General features: G+C 44.3%; 1 protein-coding gene across 1 annotated transcript in view; it reads left to right on the top strand.

Annotated features, from left to right (window-relative positions):
- The first annotated feature begins 386 nt into the window (after positions 1–386).
- LOC148513765 (uncharacterized) overlaps positions 387–16,333 on the top strand; it is a 160,579-nt gene continuing 144,632 nt past the window's right edge. The window contains exon 1 of the mRNA XM_088481433.1: positions 387–501. Within this exon, the coding sequence (XP_088337559.1) occupies positions 387–501 (115 nt within the window). The remainder of the gene's footprint in view (positions 502–16,333) is intronic.

Raw genomic sequence — 16,333 nt, forward strand, 5'->3', positions numbered from 1 at the left:
GCTCACCAGATGGAGTATCCCTTAAAGGGGTTAAGGGCAATTGATAAATAACCTCGAAGCTTCACCTTTTAGTGGAGTAGTACATTTCAATTATGAGATAAGTTGCCAAAAGTATACTTGGATTTGTCCCATCTTTGATTATATCAAACTCAACTATACGATTTTCAAAGGAGGGTGTTTTGGATCGGTTAATAAATGAAGGTTTGCCCATTACCCCTAGCCCCTAAGGCTAAATCTAGTAATAATGCAAATTTTCTCAATAAAAGTACACTCTCTGAACTTGTGTCCAAGGCACCTTTGAGGGTTAGAACAGGTTCTATATTCAAAGTTGTAGAATACTATGGATTAAAAGTGCTGTGGTAGGAAAGAACTCCTCTGAGTAAGCGATGGTAAAATGTCTTCAGTTAGCCTTGGTGATAAAAAGGCAAGAGCTGAACCATAATAGCAGATGGTGGCTGATGCAAGGTTTGCATCATATTTGTCAGCCAGAAGTCCAGGAAGGTGAGAAGCTGTTCTATCTGTAGTAGCAGAACTATGCCATATATTAAATTCTCTAATCATGGTAAAATATCTGGTCCTTGAATTGTCTCAGTGAGGCAATGATTAGGACTACTGTAGAAATCTTGTTAGTAGCCCATTCATGTCATTCTCAATATGCACGGTGGAAATCTGTCTAGGAGATCTGAAAACCCTGGAAGCAGTCTTTGGAGAGTTGCAGAGGAATTTTGGGCCCTTTGCACACCTAACTGATTAGAGAAAACAATACCCTGGATGGCCAGAGAGGATAAACCGGTATTAAACGGGATACCTGGTTTGCTCTCAATTTGTGCAGTATCTTCATTAAAAAGCAGGTGGTGGGAGAACATATGGGAGAAGATCTGACCATGGGAAAGACATTACATCCCCCTTGAATGATCCCTGTTTCCACACTCTGAACACAAAGGTTGGAACCTGAGCTTTAGAAAAAGAGTTGCAAAACAATCTAGTCAAAGAACTTTTGAAGGATTGAACTATTGTTTGAAATATTGATTTAAGGCTACATTGCCCAAAATCAGATGATATCGATGGAGAATTGTCCAGTCCATTAGTTTCATTAGTTTCCCAGAATGCTATTGTTAGTTGAATAGCCTTTGAATGGCCCATTTCCTAATCCCTAGGGCTTTTGTAACAGAGAACAAGAGCGTGCCATCCTGTTCAGGTAAGATTCCACATTTGTTATCCAGACAAATTTAAACTTCAAATTCCCATAGGTGACTGGGATTTAAAGGTCTAAGGACTAACATGGCTGGCCTTAACTTGAGCAGATTGATATAAGCCTAATGATCCAATGTGTACCATTGTGTAGCTTTCAGTGCCTGGTTCTGAGTGAATGCTCCCCAACAGTTAGAATTGCAAATCTCAATAGGTTTTATGATTGTTTGCAGTGTAAGGAACATGGAAAGCATCAGGTATAAGGCCCTTATTTTTGTAATAGCTTTGTCTAAGTCATTTAAATGTGTATTCTGACTTTGAACTATCATTGAAACTTAATTCTGCCCACATTTCTGGAAGAAACTCCAGAGAAAAAGAAGGGATATTTCCTATGGGATGGAGTCAGAACAGATTTTAGCTCATTTGTGGATAATCCGAGGTTGGCCAGGGTAAACAGATTAGTGACGGATTAGTATGTCCCAGTCTATTATGCAGTGGACTCCTTGCTGACAAAGGTGACAACAATAACCTAGTATAGAACCTCTGCTTTCATTAAACGTGTGCAGGTGTAAGGTGCTATTGAGAGTCCTACCACCATTACAGTCAACTGAAGCAGGTGGTCTCTATTAGAAAAAGGCAAAGATTCCAATGGTTGTGGTAAACTGAGACCAAATGGAAAACCTCCAATAGGTATAATTTTAGGCAAAACCAATTAGTGGCCAAAAGAAATAGGGGATATATATTAGTTTGAGTGACACATTTCACCTCTATGGGAAATTAATCATGCAGACTTTGGAGGCCATGACTGCCAAATCTATTTTCCCCTACAGATAAGCTATAAACAGGACTTTGTTTAGCAAGGGGCTGCAACTCCTTGAGCATATTTTAGAAAGAAAAGTAAATGAGGATACTGTAACTGCTTGAAAGCATTTTTAGGAGCCACCTGACTGAGCATGACATGTGGGCTTTGAATGTGACCCCTGACCTCACCTATGAAATCTGGCCAAAGAGGTCTGCATCTACCAGAATGGGCATGTCAAGTGGCCTCTGGTCAACCTATCACCAATAATGAAGGTGGTTCTACTAAATTGCCTTGAGTAAGATATACACTAGACACTCTATTGTGCAGAAAAAGCCTACAACTCCTGGTCTCCATTCCAGAGCACTGCAGGGCTCACACTGCTTAGATTACCAGGTATAGCAGAATCAATCTTTCTGAACAGAACGTAAAGGACTAGCAGCACCAGTTATTTTAAAACTGAATTTGCCTGAACATTTGGTTCATTGGGGTGCTTTAAGACCTTTCACCCCCCCCATGTGAACATCAAAAGGGGTCAACTTCAGGGTAAATAGTGTGGGTGCATCTGGGAGCCCTGTATAACTCCTTAAACCCCATTAATCATTTTTGACTAGGTTGCTCTGCAGCAGGGGTGGGAAATATCCGGCTCCTCAGCTGCTGCTGAACCACACACCCCGCCACAGCCCTAGCATGCCCTGATAGCAAAACCCAGACAGGGCATGCTGGGATGCACAATCCCATAGCAACTGGAGGGCAGCCTACAACGCATGTACAGGCTAGCTGGGCAAACTTGTATACCTCATACCAGTGTAAGGTATATAATTTGGTGGGAGGTTTTACCTGCTAGTGCAATGGTGGTCACCTGTATGTTGCTATACTTGCCTCTTTGAAGAGGTTGAGGACCTAGGGGGCGATTCAGACCCGGACGCTAAGCTGTGCTCTCTCACAGCCAAAAGGGGCCGGGTATGCAAATTCCACGATCGCACTTTCTGCTATAAGGACACCCTCTATGTCTTAGAGAGCGATGGCAGAGCAAATGCACGCCAGTCTAAAGAAGCCCACTTTCCTTTCTTAGCACACGTCATCTCCAGGAAGTGTATGATTAATCAGAACCATTGAGAACCATCGGAGCTGCATGCAGCGCTTGAGGTAGACCCTACCCCACTGCAAGCACTGCGATCACTGCAGGCTGAAATACAACCAAGTGACGTGCATGATGACAGGAAGAGGCCACTTTATTTCTATCTCTTGAACAAAGGACAGAGGTTATTTTTGGCAGTGACTTTACCTCAGACTCTGAGGTAGAAAAACAAACAAACATTACACTCACCTGATTTTTTAAATAACAGTGTAAAAGATAAATAATTACTGCCAGCACTGTTAGTGGCTCTCCTGTCACAATATGGCAAAACAAAGGAGGACAGCTGTAAGTAATTCTGTCAGAGAAACAGTCCCAGATTCCTCTCGGGTTTGCGCTGAGAGAAAAATCTACCTTAGGGCGGGCTCAAATGGTCACATGACCATTAGGTCAGAGAGCAGTTACTCGGCTCCACCCTCATGTGTTGGAACAAGCTAAGTAGTGAACTTTTTTCAATTTACCTTGTTCCAGCGGTATTCGGGAGGCTTGTTCATCCACCAACCAGCTGTTGCTAGGTGGCACACCTCCCGATGAACAAAGCATCTTCCTTCCCTCTCTGCAACCTCCTGCACTCAGGGGCATAAGGAGATCACTTCTGGCGGGCGTTAAAAATGTCCGGGGGTGGTGTGTGCCTCTCACGCTGGCTGAAGTCCAGCTCCGGCAGCTGTGACCTGTTTAGTCATTGACAGCCTGCCAGGAGCACACTTCGGTGTTCTGCCACATTGTGCGTGTGATGTCATGACATCATAAGCACTAGCGTATGACGGAGATAGGAACCGGGATGAGCCCACTAGAAGAAATAAAAAGAATAGATGTGCATGCTGGCTGAGCCCATTAACAGTAATACTCCACAACAATTGTACTCATATACTGGTACAATTGTTGTGGAGTGGACAGTGTATATATATATATATATATATATATATATATATATATATACATATATATATATATATAAATATATATATATATATATATATATATATATATATAAAACCTTTATATAATTTATATAATTCATAAGGTGCCAATCAGTTATGGGGTGACTGGAGGTCTGCTTTCCATTAAGACGCTAACAGTATATTTGTTGTGGACTCTATATGTAACAGTTATATAATTTTCTAGGGGCCTGCTATAATCAGTAAAAGGGGTGGGGCAGAGATTTACATTGCAGTCAGTGGGCAGACACTAAGAATGCGGTCAAAACTCAGAAAACCCCCATTTTCTGAGTTTTTCCCGAATTTACATATTTACCAAGCTCCAGAATGTTATACATTCCGGAATTTGGACATGGTGGGTAAGGTCATCTTTAGATGGCATTACCCAATAGAAGCCTATGGGCTTCTCTTCGCAACTCCTTCTGAGAGGGATCCAATTGGAACTTTCCCAGTACCCACGCATCATGTGCAGAAGGATGTCAGAGGGACTTCTGTGTCATAAGCATCTAAGGGACGCTTCAGATGGTCACACCGCTGCCCTAACAGCTCCCCGGAACATCCTCAGGATGCTCCAGGCATTGCTGTAATCACCGGCAATTGTGGCCCCGCTCCATGTGATATCACACGGAGGGGGCGTGACCTGCACCAGGCCCGCAAATAATTTTATATATATCAAAATGGCCCTCGGCAGAAAAAAAGTTCCCTACCCCTGCTTTGTCTGAATGGGTATGTAGTCCCAGCGGCTGAATAGCCGCCGGGTGAAATACCAATGTCAGAAGCCGGATCATTAGAGATCCTGACGGGGGCACGTAAGTATGTAACCCTACCCTTCTACCCCCTCTAACCCTAACCTTTCCTTGGTGGTGTGTAACCCTAACCTCCCTGGGGGGTGCCTAGCTCTTGAGCAGGGTCTCTTCCCTCTTGGTCTTCCTTTTGCTCTGTCTTTACCACCAGTGCTCCTTGGCTATCATCTCCTTCTCCCCTTCAGTGATTCTGACACTGTCTATTCAAGTAAGCAATGGGTAGAAGATCAATAAGAGATACTGTGCCCACTGTGATTCTTCACTGCCTGCTGACTCTAGCTACAGTGAGTTGCTTTACCCTTTCCCCATTATTTGTCACTACTTTGCTATGTCATTATTACAATGCTTGTGTCTTTGCTTGTACATTGTATTTATGCTTTGTTTGCATGTCTACTGCTCATATGCTTCTGTCTACATCTTGCAGAACCTACCATATATAAAGTAATAATAGGAATATGCAGTAATTACATACTTGCCTACTCTCAAGGAATGGCCGGGAGAACCCAAAAATCGGGTGATGCTCCTGGCCACCCGGAAAAGTGGGCAAGTCTCCTGGCCAGCTCAACCCACCCGCACCCCTTTGCATCAGCCTCCATAGCCCCTCCGTAGCTGTCCTCTTGAGGGTGGTCAGGGGGAGGGGTGATGAAGTTATACACACTGAATCGCGTCATCATGGCCTCACCCCTGCTTCACAATGCCAGTTATCTCAGCATTATGTAGTGGGGGTGAGGCCACGAAAATGTGATTGTGCGGTCACGCCACCTCTCTGCACTCAATGCCGTATCATGTCCAAACCACACCCCCTCCCCCTATTCTACGTCCCCCTCTATGCCAACCTGGCTACTCCCTCCCAGAGGGTGCAGCCAAAATGTCAGCAACTACTGTATGAGTAATAAGTGTGTGCGACTCAAATACAATTGGACATAAATCAATTTTTTTAGATGCTTTCAGGCAGAGCAGAACATACACAACTCGTCTGGGTCATGCACATAGGTGTTGCTTTCACAATCTCCCTGAAATAGGCAAGTATGATACAGTAAACTATTTTATTATAATTTTACCAGGGCATTTGTCAAAGGAAATCCCTTTGTTCTTGTTAAATATATTACATTCTTCCAAGGAAATCCATTTGTTTTTGTTAAATATATTACATTCTTCCATAATTATTAAATAGCTTCACTCAAAAATAATAACAATAATATTAATAATAATAATCATCATCATCGTCAAGTAATCATTCATCCAACCTTTAACAATGAGATTTGGTCCCCCAGCTATCCATCAATCTTAAAGAACATTGTTGTGCAAACATTAGTTTGGAGAGATGTTATTATTTTTGTGACAATATAGAATTTAGCCAACACATTCTACCATAAAGCTCAGGCACATACTGCTTATGAATACAATTTAGCAATCAAATAGTTTATAAATTCAAATACATTATGTTGAGTAGGGTATAACGTTTGGCATAATTATGTTTCAATTCAAGTGAAAAAAATACAACTTCTGATACAAATTAGAACACAAACAGAAACCTGTGCATACATGCAGAACTTACTGTGAGAAGCTGCCCTTTATATCAACATTTTGCTAAAAGACGTGGGTAGGGAGTGTCACATGTAGGACACTGGTGGGAACACGGCACTTTGTTTTAAAGTATACATCAATTCAGGGGTTGATAAAAAATGTCAGGTTTATTTAAACCTAACATGGTTATACAAACTTGATGTGTTATATTGCTAATTAATATGAACAGATATGACCTCATACTAGATGTATTGAGCTCTGGGAAGTGATAAAGTGGACAGTGATAAACGACCAAACAATCAGCTACTAATGCTGCCCATCCACTAGACGATTAAGTTGAGCGATTGACCGATAACGATCGCTCAATCGTTTGCAAATCGTTTGCAAATTTGTCTAAAACGACCAGTGATGCGCGTGCCCGCTGGTCGTTTAGACATCTATCATCTTCCAAACATGCCGGTCAACCGAACAATAACGTCAGGTTCAGCATGTTGCCAGATGATTGATGAGCCTGCACTGAACGACTGCTCGTTCAGTGTAGGCTTATCATAGACATAGAAACGACTGCACGATTACAATGTCATAATCGTGCTGTCGCTCCTATGGTCTGCTAGTGGATGGGCAGCTTAACTGTCATTTTTCAAACACAGCCTGTAACATGACAGGTAGGAGCTGAGTGGCTGGTCGTTTATCACTCTGCATTTTATCATTTTCCAGAGCTTAATACATATGGCCCACACTGTGGCTCCGGTAATGCCTAACAGGCCCTTTTGGCTTACCAGGTTTCGGATGACTTGGCCACACCGATCCTCTTCTTCTTATACCAAGTTCCCTTGTGCTTCATCTGCTACTTCGTGCATGTTTAAATCTAATTCCTTTATGGTTAAAGTCACGGCCCAGTGTCTCCAGTGAACTGTGGGCCTGATTCAGAGCCGGACGCAATTAGCGCTCGTTCGTCCAGAAAATAGGGGTGGCTATTCAAATGAACCATTCGCTGTTTGCGGTCTGTTCACGCCTCTAGGTCTGAACGAGCGTACAAAACTTGCGGTCGTTTTTTGGGAAACTACGCCCCCTGGCCGCTCGCATCCTACGTCATGTCCGCTATTTATTAGATTAATCGAGTACATCGACCAGCGTATGAACTGCTCGCTATTCTTGTGGTTGGTTTTTGCTACCACAATTTTGCGAGCAGTTCTGGCTATAAAATAACCCAGTGATGAGGTCAATGACGCTGCTGTTTTAAATATGCACACCCATAAAACGCCCGTTTTGACCTTTAAGCACGCCTGCGATCGGATCTCCACTCCCCGTTTTCAAGCACCTTCCCCTGTTACCACCCACATACGCCTCTTTTTGTCACTCAAATTAGCAGGCATTCGCTATTTTGCGAGCACATGAATTTCGGCCGCACTGACTGGTTCGCGCATGCGTATAACGATCCGTACGCATGCGCAGTTGGGCAAACATCGCTCAGAGCGAACGAGCTGCCGCTTACGTGTGGCTCTGAATCAGGCCCCGTGAGTCTGATTCAGAGCTGCTCGTAAGTGGCCGCTCGTTCACTCCGAGCAATGTTCGCACATCTGCGCATGCGTATGGGTCGTAATGCGCATGCGCCAACCAGTCATTGCGGTCGGAAATCGTGTGCTCGCAAAATTGCGAGTGCCTGCTAATTTGAGTGACAGGATGAGGCGTTTGTGGGTGGTAACAGGGGAAGGTGCTTGAAAACGGGGAGTGGAGATCCGAACGCAGGCGTGCCAAACGGTCAAAACGGGCATTTTAAGGGTGTGCATAATTAACAAAGTAGCGTCATCGGCCACGTCACTTGGTTGTCTCTTAGCCTGAACTGTTCGCATGATTGCGGTAGGAAAATCCTACCACAAGCACTGCGAGCAGTTCAGACGCCTTTTGATGTACTCGATTAATCTAATAAATAACGGAGATGATGTATGATGCGAACGGCCAGGGGACATTTTTACAAAATAGCGAGCGCATATTTTGTTCGCTCGCTCAGACATAGAGGCGTAAACAGACCGCAAAGTGCGAGCGCTCTATTTAAATATCTGGCCCCTTTTTCTGAACGAGCGAGCACAAATAGCATCCGGCTCTGAATCAGGCCCTTCGAGTGGTGTTTTGCTGCCCCTGCAATGCAAATAATACGCAAAATGGAAGAGGAAAAGATGGTATGTTACACCTCTTTGAGTGGCTAAGTCACACCTGGCGTCATGTGCCATTTGGCTTGTTGAGGCTAGGTGTATGAGGATGTATAAGGACACATTTGTACCTGGAAGCACTATGTGGTATATGTAATGTACAGGAAACTGCAAAAATAAAGAAATCACAGACATAGAGGGCCTGGATCGCACCCAAGACCAAATATGGCCACATCTAGCGATTTCTTGCAGACTACGCATTCACTGCAGTGAGCATACTTATTATTGGGCATCTCTGATTAATGTAAAGTCGGGCACATCTTGCCCATTTCTCTCCATCTGTGAAATTGGCGTTACTAGGTGTCAATGGAATTATCTCATGAGCATATAGTGGGCGTGTATCCAGAGTTAATACCATATTTTAAGTTGTGTGTATGTCAAGGTGACATCTATTTTAGTTATGTCTCTTGCACCTAACATGAGGTAGGTGTTGTTAGAATACATGGTTTGCACTAGGACCCAGAGTGTGCAGGGAGGTCCAACCTGCAACCTTATGTGTTACTGAGCATGTGACTGCAGCCATCTTTACTATGTAGAGTGACATAGTGGGAGATAGAAATCTCCTACTTAGCTCATAGGAGAAACTCGGTTAATTACCTACATTTAACACTGTTCCAGTATTCCTGCACTGCTAACCATTTGCAGTGTACCCTCACCGACTGGTGAACTTTATAGAACACCGCTCCACTCAAGTTCCGCTCCATTATAAGTGTACATGTAACAGTGAGTATGGCTGTACCTGCTAAACTATGTGGCAAAGCAAGGATCTTTACTATGATCTGCTATAAAGAACAGGACTCATTCCTTGGATAAAGATGTTGCTGTTGCCTGCTGGATCTTTAAAACACAGCTTCACCACATGGGTCTGATTGGTTTGTGTGTGTGTGTGTGTGTGTGTGTGTGTGTGTGTGTGTATGTGTGTGTGTGTGTGTGTGTGTGTGTGTGTGTGCGCGTGTGTGTGTGTGTGTGTGTGTGTGTGTGTGTGTGAGATGATGCATAAAGGTTGTGGGATTCAGGGGGAAGTGCTCCCAACGATGAACTAGTCGGCCAGGTGATATGCTAATGTTAGCTTAGTGTCAGGGAGCCATATGCGGGATGTAAATGTGCTGATATAACATTTTGCATCAGTAAAAAGCCATCTGACAAAGACAACTGCTGTCAAGTGTGTTTCTTTTTAAGGGGAATCTTACAACTTCAATAAACTAACACCACTGGTTAAGTAACAGGGCTGTTCATAATCTGATCATCCACTGGTGTGTGCCTATATAACTCTGCAAATGAAACACCTGCACACACATTATTTCCAACAGGTGTAAGCAGGGCCGCAACTAGGGGGGGGCTGGAGGTGCACGTGCACCGGGTGAGCCGCTGTACCTGGTGCCAGTGACCTCCAGCCCGGCGCTGCAGAGAGGCTCCAAGCCGGACGTCCGCTGGTAATATTTATTACCAGCGGGCGCCCGGCTCCTTCTCTGCAGCGACGCGGTGTAGCCGGAGCCGGAGGCTGGAGTTCTCTCCCGAACTCCAGCTTCCGGCTCTCCCCACGGGCACTATGGGGGAGACGTCATGACATCTCCCCCATAGTTCCAAGGAGCAGCCGGCGGACCGGACGCGACGCTGGATGCAGGAGCGGGGTTCAAGGTAAGTGTTTTTTTTTTTTAATAAGCTGCACTACAGGGGCATTATTATGGGGGCAGGGGCATTACCACAGGGGCATTACTATGGGGGCATAGGCAATAAGGGGCATTAATAATGGGGCATGAGCACTACAGGGGCATTACTATTGGGGCATGGGCACTACAGGGGCATTACCACAGGGGCATTACTGTGGGGGCATGAGCACTACAGGGGCATTACTGTAAGGGCACTACAGGGATATTACTATGGGGGCATGGGCAATACAGGGGCATTACTATGAGAGCATGGGCACTACAGGGGCATTACTATGAAAGCATGGGCACTACAGGGGCATTAATATGGGAGCATGGGCACTACAGGGGCATTACTGTATGGTGGGCACTACAGGGGCATTACTACATTACTATGGGGTTATTAACATATGGGCATTACTATGGGGGCATTACAATATGGGCACTACTGCAGGGGGAATTACATGGGGGGCGCCAAATTACTGTCTTGCCCCTGGTGACAAAAATCCTAGTTTCGGCCCTGGTGTAAGTGCTGATAATAGCGATGGTTGCTCTAGCGTATGTAGGTAGTTCCGCTGTAGACATAAACAGTAAAGAGAGGAAGTGCTACAGCATGACGCACAACAAGGGGCGCCCAGGAAGACTGTAGCCGATGGATGCAGCCGCAGTCAGCACAACATGTGATGTCATCACGCCTGACATTTGTGGGGAGCGCAGAGAGAGAAGCAGAGCCTCAGCATGCGGCGTGTGCCTCACAGTGAAGGAGACTCAGCAGCCACGGCGTGCCTGGTCTGAGGCACCTTCTATGCACCCCTATATGAAGGTTCACCTTGGAAGATATAAGCACACCACCTGATCTATCTATTTGTCAGCAAACACATAGAAAAAGACGGTAAGGCAGACTCTCATATAGATCATTTAAAATGTTTACAAAATGATAGTAAAGGAATATTTTTGTCCCAGGCCAGGAGATATGGGAGGAGGGGGGCCAGAGTACTCTCTCGTCCAGGGTGCTAAAATTATTCATTATCATTAATTGAGGTGTCAGGTATCACAATTGCGCAAGCTCAGCAACACAAACTACCATGCAGTTATTGTAGTAGGTCTCCCCCTTCATCTACCAATAAATAATCGTTATAGCGTAACCTTAGTGATCTACTAGCTTCCTCAACGACTGGGCTCTGGAGCATATGTGACAATAGACTAATAAAGAAACACTTAATCTACAAACGTAAGTACAATGCTTAGTTACAGAAATTATATCAGTAAAAAAGATTACAGATTACATAGGCAAACGTGTGGCAATTTCAAAATAAAAAAGAGAAACTTGCACAGAAGACTTAGGGGTCTATTTACTAAGCTGTGTTAGGAGATAAAGTGAACGGTGATAAGGTACCAGGCAATCAGCTCCTAATTGCCATGTCACAGACTGTGTTTGAAAAATGGCAGTTAGGAGCTGATTGGCTGGTACCTTATCAACGGTTACTTTATCTCCTAACACAGCTTAGTAAATAGATCCCTTACACAGCAGGAAAGCCTTTTCTGGGCCAGGGGGGTATGGCAGAAAACTGCAGGTAGAGGCTTCAACTGAAAATTGATCCCCCAAGTCTGACACAGAACATAAGGCTCCCATACAGTACCTTTTAGCCACTGTTCCCCCAGCCCATAAGCAATGTCACAACCAAATCTCTGATACCTGGCTGGCTTGTTAGTTAACCTAGGATCCACACTTGGACGGTCCACATAACTTTTAACCTAAGTGCAAATAATTGTGTATAATTTCCCCTTTGTAACAGCTACATGAAATATAGTATGATCACATTAATCTATAAAATACAATTTTAACAACTATGATTTATTGGCAACTGTGTGACACTTGTGGCGGCAGCCAGTGTCTGTGCCGCAGAAATCCCTGTAAGAGCTCCTGCTTGGTGCCACCATCTTTCCATGGATATTTGGAAAGATGGCACACGAGCAGTAGAGGCCAAAGACTCTGGCACTGAATACACCATGGAAAGGTGGCGCCACCAGGAGCACATATAGGGGGGGTTCTACTGCACGACTACCTTATGGGAGCAGGGTTTGCAGTGCAGTCTCCCCCTGGACCCATAGGCCCATGTGCACCAAGCCACCTGCAATCCATTATAGATACACTACTGCCTCTCGCCACTTTAGTGGCCAATTAAGCCTTGACCTTGTAAAGTCTAACACATCAAATATCATATAGAGTAAATATGATAAAAATGGCGTTATAAGGTGTTGAAACTAAAGTATTATTTTATAAACAGAGATTTGTCAGAAAGCTGAGCAATAGTTAAATTAAAAGAAATAGATTGCAACACTTTTACATGAAGTACGAGTGGTAAAAATTCTTTGTAGACATTGAATTTCGGTTATAGATTGCAACACTTTTGTATGAAATACGTTGGGGAGACTTCTTTGCAAACATATTTTTAAATTATCTATATAAAACAACACTTTAAGCTAAGGAGCCTCTTTATTCTGTGTTACACATCCTCCAGCATTCCCGAAATATTTTAGTTGCCGTCCATACTTGTTACTGTCATCCAATATTGCTTTAAATCAAATAAAATTGAATAAATTTAACTAAGTTCAAAGATCAAAAAGTTAGAATGATAGGATATTGGAACACACTTTTTTCCACAAGCGTAGACCAAGAACCAGACTTTGAATGCATTATCGCCACCTTGTGAAACATTTGTGATCTGCAATAGTAATCACTATTGATGTGTTAACATACAGTACAATTAATAATAATAATAATTTTATTTATATAGCGCTTTTCTCCTAAAGGACTTAAAGTGCTTTACATTTACAGTACAAAATACAAAATAAGCTTAAACAAGGGACATTAGTGAAATGCTTGGGTGAATAGGTAAGTCTTGAGACTATTTCTGAAGGATTCTAGAGTGGAGGCCTCTTGAACTGTGCGGGGAAGTGAGTTCCAAAAGTTTGGAGCCACAAAACTGAAAGCTCGACCCCCAGACGAATTCCGTATGATTCTAGGTATTGCTAATAATCCTTCGTCAACGGATTGCAGTAATCGAGAGGGACGGTAAGGAATCAGAAGCTGCTTCAGGTACCCTGGTCCATGGTCATGTAGGGCTTTGTAAGTTAGTAAGCCAATCTTGAAAACAATTCGCCATCTGACAGGCAGCCAGTGAAGGGAGTAGAGAATGGGTGTTATGTGGCTGGAACGTGGCTGGTTGGTTAATAGCCTGGCAGCTGCGTTTTGTACCATCTGCAAGCGGTGCAATTCTTTTGCTGGGAGACCGAGGTAGAGGGCGTTGCAGTAGTCTAGGCGTGATGATATAAATGCATGTATGACTTTAGGCAGATCTTCTGAGGGAAATAAGTGCTTGATTCTGGCTATGTTCCTCAGATGAAAGAATGAGGATTTGATTGTGGCTGATACCTGATGTGTAAGTGTCAAGCCACTATCCAGGACAACACCAAGATTCTGCACGTTTAGTGTTTTGTCATTCTGAACCCCCAAGCGTAAGTCCTGTTGGTTGGCTATGCTGTAGACCTGTCATGTGACCTATCATAATGACCTCTATTTTATAAGGGTTCAGTCGCGACCAACTGGCACTCATCCACTCCTGAAGCTCAGCTAGGCAGCCATTTAGGGTTGTTATTGGGTCCTTTGTACCTGGAGCAAAGGACAGGTACAGTTGTGTATCATCTGCATAGCAGTGGTAGACCAGGCCATGGCATCTGTTTATTTCACCCAATGGTAGCATGTATACTGCAAAAAGCATGGGAGATAATATAGAACCCTGTGGCACTGGTGATGAAGAGTTTACTCCAGAAGAAACTCTCTGTGACCTGCCAGTGAGAAATGATTTTAATCAGCTAAGGACTGTGCCATCCAGTCCACAGAAATTTTTCAGGCGCTCAATTAGAATCCCATGGTCCACAGTATCAAATGCTGCTGAGAGATCCAGAAGGATTAAGATTGAACAATCACCTCTGTCTCTTGCCATCAGAACATCATTAAGTACACATACCAGGGCTGTTTCAGTGCTATGTCTTCTCCTGAATCCTGACTGGAATGGATCATAAATATCATGGGTAGACAGGTAATTAATCAAGCCAAAGTACTGTATGGATAAATTCAGATTAACTATACAGTATGTAATATTTTAGTGCAGTGGTTCTCAACTCCAGTCCTCAAGTACCACCAACAGGTCATGTTTTGTGGATTTCTTTAATCATTATGAGTTAGGGGTCTATTTACTAAGCAGTGTTAGGAGACAGAGTGAAAAGTGATAAGGTGCCAGCCAATCAGCTCCTAACTGCCATCTCACAGGCTGTGTTTGAAAAATGACAGTTGGGAGCTGATTGGCTGGCATCTTATCACTTTTCACTCTGTCTCCTAACACTGCTTAGTAAATAGACCCCTTAATCTATTGTGCTGGATCAGTCATCATCCCATCTGCTTCCACAGAAATCCTCATATCATGACCTGTTGGGAGGGGATGCAGTCAGGAGGACGATGGTCAAAATGCAGACCGCTGGATTCCCGACAGTCAAATCCCGGCAGGGTACTAATGACAGGTGTGAAAATCCCGACGCCTGTCATTATACATATGCCGAGGGCCCGATGCCTGGCATACCGAACGAAGGTAACCCGGCTGGCGGCCATTGACAGCAGCTAGGGGGAGGGTTAGGATAGGGACTCCCAGGGGGGACTTAGGGTTAGGCACCCCCTGGGAGGGTTAGGGTTAGGCTAGGGGAAGGGGGGTTAAGTTTAGGCACTTAGGGGGGTTAGGGTTAAGCACTAGGGAGGGAGGTTAGGGTTAGGCACCACTAAAGGAGGGTTAGTAAACACTTATCTTTTTAGCTGTTGGGATCTTTACTACTGCCGGTCTTCCGGCAGTATTTCATACCGATCCCGTTGGGAGAACTTAAGGTTTGAGGTTGAGAACCACTGCTTTTGTGGATAATAGAGTTGTTTCAAAAAGAGCTTACTCTGGATGTAGTCATCTAACAAATGTATCAAACCGCTCTCCGACAAACAGAGCCACCAGAACCGAGATCCGAATGCGGCTCGAGGTGTCCCGCGTGACTCAGATTTCAAAACAAAGCAAAACATCATCCTGTCGGATTCTCGCGGATTTTGGATTATATAAAGGTCCTCACAATCGCCGCCATATTCACTTCGGCTGTGGAGATAGAAACTAGCAGATGTGTAGTCAGTCACAGTCAGTCACTCAGTGTGTATGTCCAGTCGGGGTCTTGGGCTGAAGGTTGCTGCTGTGTTGTCCATAAAGGGGCTTAGGCTGCATTATATAAAGGGGAGGCTTCCTTCGGTGGGTGCTGCAGCTGCTGTGTCACTTCACTGTCAATTAACTGTGGTTGCTGCTGTGTTGTTGTCCTGTCCATCAGGCTGCGGTCCATAAACGGGTGCTGTGTTGTCCAGGTGGGGTACTCTGTCAATTAGGAGTGCTCTTACCCAGTGTGAAAAAAAATAAAAGTACTTTTTTTCTTTCTTTCTTTGTTTTGTGTGTGTGCGTTAGCAACTTAGCTGTGCTGTTATTGTTCGGTGACACTGCCGCAGTTTATCGTCCGCGTATTTGTGATTCTGCAGGTGGTCTATCCGCAATCAGCAGGAGATCTTTGTTGTCCATAGAGAAGGGGTGCTGACTGTGTTGTTCATCAAGGGGCCGGTGCCTCATTCAGGGGTGCTCTTCCCCAGTGTCCATAAAAATAAAAAAGTGCTTTTTTTGTGTGTGTGCGATAGCAACTCAGCTGTGCTATTATTGATCAGTGACACTGCCGCAGTTTATCGTCCACGTATTTGTGACTCTGCAGGTGGTCTGTCCGCACTCGGCAGGGGTGCTTTGTTGTCCATAAAGAAGGGGTGTTGTCTGTGTTGTTCATCAAGGGGCTCCTGCCTCATTCAGGGGTGCTTTTCCACAGTGTGAAAAAAATAAAAGTGCTTTTTTTTGTGTGTGTGTGTGTGTGTGTGTGTGCTTTAGCAATTTAGCTGCGCCATTATTGTTTTGGTGACACTGCTGGTCACACCGCAGTTTATTGTCCACATATTGTGACACT

Source organism: Taudactylus pleione, unplaced genomic scaffold (genome assembly GCF_031769625.1).
Source record: "Taudactylus pleione unplaced genomic scaffold, aTauple2 ptg000270l, whole genome shotgun sequence".
Classification (NCBI taxonomy): Eukaryota; Metazoa; Chordata; class Amphibia; order Anura; family Myobatrachidae; genus Taudactylus; species Taudactylus pleione.